At 43.1% G+C, this 8,746-nt stretch overlaps 1 protein-coding gene and 2 non-coding genes across 3 annotated transcripts; all 3 read right to left on the bottom strand.

The window, feature by feature from the left end:
* Window positions 1-3,287: 3,287 nt before the first annotated feature.
* rpsa (ribosomal protein SA) lies at window positions 3,288-8,624 on the bottom strand. Its single transcript, XM_017685987.2, has 8 exons — window positions 8,518-8,624; window positions 7,067-7,238; window positions 6,239-6,357; window positions 4,731-4,976; window positions 4,526-4,654; window positions 3,957-4,125; window positions 3,536-3,571; window positions 3,288-3,447 (listed from the first exon to the last, which is right to left on the bottom strand). The coding sequence occupies exons 2-8, from the start codon at window positions 7,197-7,199 to the stop codon at window positions 3,353-3,355; spliced, it is 927 nt and encodes a 308-aa protein (XP_017541476.1). The 5' UTR covers window positions 7,200-7,238; window positions 8,518-8,624; the 3' UTR covers window positions 3,288-3,352.
* Window positions 6,028-6,171, bottom strand: LOC119262950. Its single transcript, XR_005130022.1, has one exon. It is a non-coding gene; the product is annotated as a small nucleolar RNA SNORA62/SNORA6 family (small nucleolar RNA).
* On the bottom strand, window positions 7,375-7,520 carry LOC119262949. Its single transcript, XR_005130021.1, has one exon. It is a non-coding gene; the product is annotated as a small nucleolar RNA SNORA62/SNORA6 family (small nucleolar RNA).
* Window positions 8,625-8,746: the final 122 nt, after the last annotated feature.

Below are 8,746 nucleotides of genomic sequence, written 5' to 3'. Positions count from 1 at the left end.
TTACTAAGTGTTAGGGATGTAAAACAAGGTTTGAAAAAAAAAAAAATTCTATCTTTATTCGATAAAGAAATATTTAACTGTCCACGCAAGTGTACTTCATGCATTTTGTATTGTAAAAAACATCAATGTAATAACTTGGTAGTTATATAGGTATAATTTGTAATTTAGTTATACAGTTGTAATATCGTAATCTGTTGGAATGGTGGATCCTCCATATTCTCTCACAGTAATTTATAGCATGTATCATATTTCCTGTCAAAACATCCTTGTTGCTCATTTCTGAGACTATTTTCTATGATAGTTGCCAAAGCATCCGGGGCACAAAGCTACAAGACACTGCATGCAGATGTACTTGGTTCTTCGTGTGCATGCAGCATCTTGGCATCTGCTGGCATTTTTTGCTTCCTTGAGCTGGGGCCAGTTGTTTCCAGGGGTATACCGGATCTCAGGGGGGGGCCTTAGACACTGCTCTCCGTTTTGCCCGTGGTGGAGTGGCACTGGGTCTGCCTCTGGTGTGTATTTTCATGGATCCTGCATTGATAAGAGCATGAGCTATTGACGCCTTGAAGTGCAGCAGATCCTTTGCTTCATTTCCAGACATTCTATAAAGGAGCCAGGCATTCACAGTTGTGACATCAAGGAAGTGAAAGAACACTCTTATGTACTACCGTTTGTTTCTGCGTCGGTGTGGATACATGGCAACACATTGATCCATGAGATCTACTCCACCCATATGCTGATTGTACAACTTCACGGAAAATGGCCTTTGGATGTTGAGCATTTGCTTCTCTTTTTTGCTCCATCTCTGTGCAACATCTGTTGGGGACAGGCCGGTGCAGGAAGAGGCCATGTGAATAACTGAACTATCCAACCAGCGGGTGACAGTGATGTTTTGTGCATTGGTCACGACAGAGACAGATCCTCTTCCTTCTTGCTTCATTTGCTTTTCTCTTTTCAGCTTTTCTTGTGCTCCATGGAGCCTGTTGCTTCTACATGTGCCAGTGCCATAGATCCCTTGGTGTTCCAGTGCCTGAAGGAGGGGAATGGTGCAAAAGAAATTGTCAAAAAACACCTTGTGTTTCTTGTCCTGAATGTCTTGACAAAGGCGCATGACTACATCTCCAGCCATTCCCAGCTGACTGATCTCACCTCGTCCCCCAGCTGGACCTTGATAGGGTTCAAAGTTGTACATATACCCAGAGGATCCTGCTCGCACCCACACTTAATTCCCCAGGGCTTGGGTTTTTTGGGGACATATTGTTTGATAGACAGGCGTCCCTTGTAGGGAATCATCATCTCATCGACCAACTGAAATTCTTCTGGGTCAAGTGCTGATTGGAAGGTTTCCTTGAGTGCATCCAAGACTGGTCTGATTTTGACAAACCTGTCAGCATTTTTGGGGCCCAGTGAGTAGTTGTCAACAAAGTGCATGTAACTAAGAATTTGCTCGAACTTGTTCACTGGCATTGCATCGGCTATCAGTTCAAGACGAAGTCCTGTCTCTGATGACCAGTACATTCTGGATCTAGGATATCTGACATATGACATTACCATATTGATTCCAAGAAATGTTTTGAACTCCTCTGAGGTCAATGCCAGCTTCTCTTTTCCTTTCTGGACAGAGTAAAGGTTTGTATTGTGTACAATGTCATTGATCATATCCTGGGTGAAAAGATGCATGAAGAAACCTATTGGATCTGCACCCTCAACATTCATCTTGCTCTCTCCTAAGAAAGGAGGCAGGTCTCCCTCAAACTGGTTATCCTTAGCTTTCCAGATATTTCTGACACTCTTTTTCTTTTGCTTTTTTCCCCTGGGCCCTGGAAGCTGGTCCCTCAGGTTCAACAGCCTCATCTCCTTCATCAGCTTCATCTCCTTCCTCAGCCTCAACTCCCTCAGCAACATTTCCAGACTCCTCACCTTCACTATCACTGCTTGAACCTACTTTTCTGCTTGCACCTGTCTGTACTGGCAGCCATTCCTCATCACTGCTACCAGAAGCACAGTCTTCCTCACTTGAGTTTGGAAACTCCTCTATTACCCTGTATGCCTGTTTTTTTGGGCTCTACAAAATATAAGGATTTAAAGAAAAAAAACTCAAATTACATTATAAAAACAAAGTTGATTTACAGCCAAAACAGTAAAGCATATGAATTATTTTCAAGAAAAACATTGGTAGTAATTGACATTGCATTAAAGTTGAAACATAGCTAGTGATGCATGATGTACAATTGAGTGGACAGATTATTAATCTGCATTTCCTCCAAATGTAAAATAAAAATTTCAAAAATCTTTACATAATATGTTACCTTAGATGTTAATTGATGTAATTATATTTTTTTAACCTGCAATGGTATCTTTGTATAAAAGGTAGAAACACAAATAGCCAAGGTGTTTGGTCTTTCTCCCTGTCTGTCAGCCATCTTGGTTTCACTGACTATTTTTCCCCATTGCAATGACTAGCCAATGGGATTTTTTTGTATAGGATGCAATAGCTTCCACTAGAGTGGACTATATGCAGCAGTGCCCAAAATTGCAAGCATATATAGAGAAAAAACACTTTTAAACAGCTGTACACTGTAGTGACCTCTATTCATGAAAGGGTTAAGCTGTGCTTTACAAACTTATTTTAGACCATCCATACAACCCATATACATTTCCTAAGCAAGTCAAGCCATTTGACTAAAAATGAAGCTTTTATCTCTCGTCACTAAATTCAGTGTTTTGGTCACACAGCACTACTGATTTTCAAACATCTAAATTGGATTGTAATTTAAGCTATGGGGGAAAAAAAAAAAAAAAAAAAAAAAACACCTGTTCAAAAGATAATTTCCTTGAATCCTACTGTGTAGTTGCTGTACAGACTAATGAAAGATACCATAAGCCCATTTGTAACCAGTCTTAGCATATCACAAATATTGTTTAGACCTTTTATCAGCTCCTACTCTTATAACTGGAATGTGGAATACCAAGTGCTAGATACGCTACCTAAAAAACACATGTACTACAATATTTACATAAACATTTAATTCAATTAGTATCATATGGTGTAGTGGGCAACACCTTTGCCCCTTATGCTGTAAACTGGGGTTAAACCCCTGGCTGGGTAAACATCCTACACTGTACCAATAAGTCCTTGGGCAAGACTCCTAACACTACTTTTGGATTCCTGTGTAAAAGTCAAATTGAAAAATGAAGGGAGGGGGGTGTTGACTATATTTGGTGTTGCCCCCCAAACGGCTATTGGTAAAAGATACTGTTAACAAGGAAAAAAGACATTACAACACTTCAAGCAAGCCATCATGTTTATTGACTCCTCAGCCACACAGAGCTGTGGGCTGCAGAAAGCTGTTTATGACCAGTCAGCAGTGGAGCCGCCCCAGTCTCCAGCCTGAGCGGTGGGAGCAGCAGACCAGTCCTCGGTTGCAGGCTGGGCACTCCAGTCATCTGAGGGTTACAAACATTCAGTTACCTTCCGAGTCAAATGAGAACGCGATTATTTACCCATTAGGACAAGAAGGAAGAGGACACTCACCAGCGTAAACCTCGGTGGCGGCAGGGGCAGGCTTGGCTGGAGGAGAAGAAAAACACGAGTCACCACCACAACTCACATTTTTGCTCAGACAGACTTACTGAAAGGCTTGGAATTACTTATTTAATACACTCCCAGAACAGTATACGGTGACACGAACATGCTGCTATACAGCACTTCAGTTTAAGCGAGTTTATATCCTCCAAGGAGTTTCTTCTTGGGTTGGTTTTATTTCATGTGCAATACTTATAGTGCAGCACCCAGGAAGCATATGCTCATTAGCTTTAATACAAAATGAAATGCATATTCAGGAAAAATTGTGACGTGCCATTATCAGGGCTATTTTAGATAATTTATTCGGCCTACCTAGTTTGATATATTACTATAAACAGCTCTCAGGAGAATTGTGGAGAAGGTGGCTCACCCTCAATGCTAGCGGGGAACTGCTGGATGGGTACCGAAGGAACCTGTACTCCCTCAGACCAGTCCGCCACCTCCGGCTGAGCAAAATCGGCCACAGGAGCCGTCCATTCACCCTGGAACTCCTCCTTCCCCACAGCCTTCTCTGCTGCAGCCTGCTCCTCCTTCTCAATCTGCAGAAGACATTCACATTACATCATTTGCACTGATTGAGCAATTAAAATCAAAAATACATGGACAATACTGTACCTACTTTTTGCTAGGTCATGAATATCCTTAGTACATAAAGAAAATCTTTAGATTCATTAGATATTTAGCCCCGTTTAACTGATTTAGTGCATTACAGTATAAATGTGTAATCATGATCTCTGATGGCAGTTTTTAAAATGAGACATCGCCAATACATTGTGTCACAATATTGTGATATGTATTGTAAAAAAAGGTCTAAATATCATGACATCACCACCCACGTCCACATTTGTTATACTTTTTCACTCACTCATTCTTGGACCCCAGCAGGTGAAGCTTCACGGGATATTAATTTACAATCTGAACAACAATGTGGTGCCTCACCTCCTCTGGATCTCTGTAGAAGTACAGATCAGGCATGACCTCCCAGGGGTGTTCCCGAGAGATGGTTCCGCGCATCCTCAGAACCTCGCGGGCCAACATCCACCACATCAGACCCACAGAGTGAGGACCCTGAACACGGGTACAGAGTCTTAGTGATGCCCACAAACATACTGAACAAACAGCTAACCGGAAACGGCGGCAGTACCTTGTTGTTGCAGGGGATGGCAATGTCGACGTATCTGAGGGGAGAGTCGGTGTTGCAGAGAGCGATGGTGGGAATGTTCACGTACGAAGCTTCGGTCAGCGGCTGATGGTCAGCGCGGGGGTCGGTCACAATCAGGAGGCGGGGCTCCCTGAAGGCAGCCTGGATCTGATTGGTGAAGGTTCCAGGGGTGAAACGACCAGCAAAGGTGGTGGCACCAGTGGCAGCAGCGAATTTGAGCACAGCCCTCTGAAAGAGAAGTCAATAAAATCATGTTTACGAAAGATGGACTGAACAGACTTAGTTATCTTTATTGGGGGAAGTCTTTCAGAAATAAATATACAACATTCACGTTGTATCAGATGTTTAAATCAGTACTTTAGCACTAAAAGCAAAGCAGTTACATTACGATCCTTAAGGTGTGTATACATACAGAATCTTACTTTAATTATACAGTCAATAACAGTACATATGAAAATAGCAAAATTAGTACAAAAATATCGTTTCTGAACTAAATCAATTTGACTTTGCCTTAAAATTAGGATCCCAAGTTCTCCCTAAAAACAGTTTACATTACAAATGGGGAAGCAAATTCTTTAATAGAAGGGAGGTCATAAAACCAACACAAGGTCTAGTCACAGGTCTATATAAACAAGGCATTTAGACCAAGTCTGACCATCTGTCAACCTGAACTCTTAAGGTACAAGTTGGCTTCTGCATAATATACATTTCATGAACAATGTCCTACCAATTGTGCAGTTGAGGGGGTTCGACTAAAGACATTTGCCTTGGGTGGGATTATACGCTATAACTGACATCAGTATCTGCATTTATTTAACAATGCAAATGTAGTTATGTGACAATTTATTCTTCTGCTCCCTTTTTGTATTCTCATGATTTGTCTGCTGTCGAAGATTCACTTTATTAACAGAGCTCGTTTCCATGCTTTTGATTTTGCACACTACAGATTTGTATACATTGACAACCGCTTAACATCAACCAGATAGCAGACCAAGTTATTAATTAAATCTAAATGCTTATGGTTTAAAATGTTAAATGCTTTAAAAAAAGTTTAAACTGAAATGCATTAAGATTAATCAGAAACATTAGAATTAGTTTAGAATTAACTAAACTAAGGGGCTCATTTTCCAGAACCAGATTTAAGCCTAAACCTACCTAACCCCCCCCCCCATTGGTGACTGATAACCATCTTAGAAACTTAGTTCAAGATTGGGCTTAAACCATGTCAGATAAACTGGCCCTAAAGGTACTGAACTGCTACACATTTAAAGTTAAAGGCCAGTGTAGCTCAGGTCACTATCAAACCCCAGTCATGGGGCCAAAGCCCTCATGGTGTTAGCGAAAACCCGGCCTGATTAATGTAGCACACCTCCGACACCTGAGAACTGACGACAGCAGCACCAGGCTCTAGTAAGTGTGCACAAACAGAAGCTACAGACTGGACAAATTTCTCTGAACTCAAGACCATCAATATAAAACATGGTGGTTACCTGGCCAGTGTTCCTGGAGGAAATCACGCAGACGTCAGCCGGGTTCTCAATAGCGACAATGGCCCGAGCAGCCAGCAGCAGCTTTTCCCAGGTCTTCTTCAGATTGATAATGTAAATGCCTGTCAAAAGAATTTACCATTCATATTTAGATCAGAGAAACACGTAGAAACAACTGATCTATTTAACCACAGGCAAGGAAACGTATAGATTCGCTTACAGGATAATCTACATGTCTCAAAATAGTAAATATGGAACATTTTACAAGAGCATTGTTTTGGCTTTTGTATCTCAAGTCAGTCTGGGGTGTTTTCACTTCACTGGCATCACAGCCCATGGAGACTGATTGTTCTTTGAAAAAGTTGTGACAAGATCAAGACTAGTTTGTGCCAATCTTCAAACACTGCTTCCGGGCATGGCAGAGGAACCTGCAGTTATGGAACGAACTGGACTAGAGGGTTCACTGATCTTTACTGGACGTACAACAATAACAGGCTCAGTCATGCTCAAACAAATTAATGTCTATTATATTAACTAATATGTAATAAGCCAACTTAGTCTGTTGTAATTTACAGTGAGTTTGATGTGCTGATCCTTCCTGAATGTTTAGTCCAATCTCCCAGCATCTTATGCTTATGTTCCTGTAATTCTGAAGTTCCATTATTATTCTTTCTATTTGAATTCCAAGTTGTGCTTCCTTTTTTTGGACTAATCCAAGTCAGACATTTTGAACAGTCTACCAACCATAACATCAGATCACCATCATCCCACTTCAGACGTCGGCCACAGAAAATAAAATGTGACGCCTTTAGCGCTTAGTGCGATTCTCACCGTCACTCTTTCTCTTGTAGACATACTGTTCCATCTGAAAGTCCAGGTTGGTTCCCCCGAGATGGGTTCCCGCAGCCAGGAACTTCAGCACATCCTCCTCCTTCATCTGAAGGACATCTAGACCTCCGGACATCGTGACCACTTTCCCTGCGCAACGAGTTTAGTGGGAGAGCTGGGTGACAGACAGACAGAGAGAGATGAGTTTTGGTGACCCAACTAGGTCCACACATTTACAAAATCAATATCTAAAGAGTAAAACCAGCCTAGTGTTAACGACTTTTTCAGCAGGTAAATGGTCATTTGAAGGGACATGTGGCTCAGGTCACTATCAAACCCCAGTCATGGGGCCAGAGCCCTCATGGTGTTAGCGAAAACCCGGCCTGATTAATCTCGCACACTTCCGACACCTGAACACCGACAGCAGCAGCGGTGCCAGGCTTTAACAGTGTGCAGTAAAAACACAAACGTTAATTGTGCTCAACCACTGTTTGCCAGTTATTACACACATTTTAAAATGCATCAAGTAAATTTAAGTATTATTCATTTTTACCATTTTAAATTGGGCAATTTTTAGTTTATGTTTTATTTTGTCCTTTTCTGGTTTGATGTGGCCCTTTGTTTTGGTTTCCCACCATCACCATCCATCCGTGTAGGTTCACTGGTGGTTTTGAGTAGTAAGTATCTACAGTAGTGTTTGCTGGGGCAGTCGGGGGCTGGAGGTTAGGGAACCAGCCTCGTGACCGGAAAGTCGCCGGCTCGATCCTCAGACCCTCCGACAGCACATGACTGAGGTGAGGTGTCCTTGAGCAAGACACCTAACCCCCACCTGCTCCCCGGCACCATGGATAGGGCTGCCCACCGCTCCGGGTAAGTTCACTGGAGTGTATGTGGTGCTTCACTGCACGGAGGGGTTAAACGCGAAGGTGGAGTTTCCCCGCTGTGGGACTAAAAGGCCACTTACAAAAATAAAAAAAGTATTTAATAATAATAAAAAAAAGTGTTGTAGTCATGGCGACCCCTGGTTCCCATCATCACCCCCCCCCCTCCACAACCTCCTCACTGCTCAAACCCTGAACTTCAGAGAATTATTAAAAACTTGGCCCGTGTGTCTCAACTCGGTCTCCAATCTACCCAGCAACGCGTTTAAACTGTAGTTTAAACCGCCAGTTAGTGCAGAAACCGGTCGTTTGCCTCTTTTCTCGTAATAAGAGGGTTAAATAGTCAGTCTTTGGTCTCGGTGTCTCGGCGCGGCGCTGTTAGCTGTTAGCCGCTAACACTCGGCGTGGACGGCCCCGGCAGCCCCGCCGTCCCCGACACTAAACCGGAGAAAAGTACTGCCCGCCACGCCAACGCGACACATCAGGACACAGAGACGTTCAGCCGGACACCTCGGGTCGTATTTACCCGCTACCTGCTGCTCTAAAGCGTTTAAAAGTATAAACTCCGCTCACCACGAGACAACGCCGTATGGAGATCCGCGCACCACGGCAGAAGAGGGCGGGAACGCCCGCTGACGTCGGTTATATAGCCCGCCGGTCAGCCAATCGGATCCAGCCCCACAACGCAAACACCGACCCCTGCTGTACAGGAGGACCCAGCACATGCAGCGCCGTTGCCGGTTAGCGTCTCTCTGAAAAGTCCATCCATCCATCCATTTGGGCATATTGGTCGTCGGGGGTT

The sequence above is a fragment of the Pygocentrus nattereri genome, chromosome 30, assembly GCF_015220715.1.
Source record: "Pygocentrus nattereri isolate fPygNat1 chromosome 30, fPygNat1.pri, whole genome shotgun sequence".
NCBI lineage: Eukaryota > Metazoa > Chordata > Actinopteri > Characiformes > Serrasalmidae > Pygocentrus > Pygocentrus nattereri.
The sequence above is the reverse complement of the archived record's forward strand: the minus strand, read 5'-3'. Positions and strand labels throughout refer to the sequence as shown.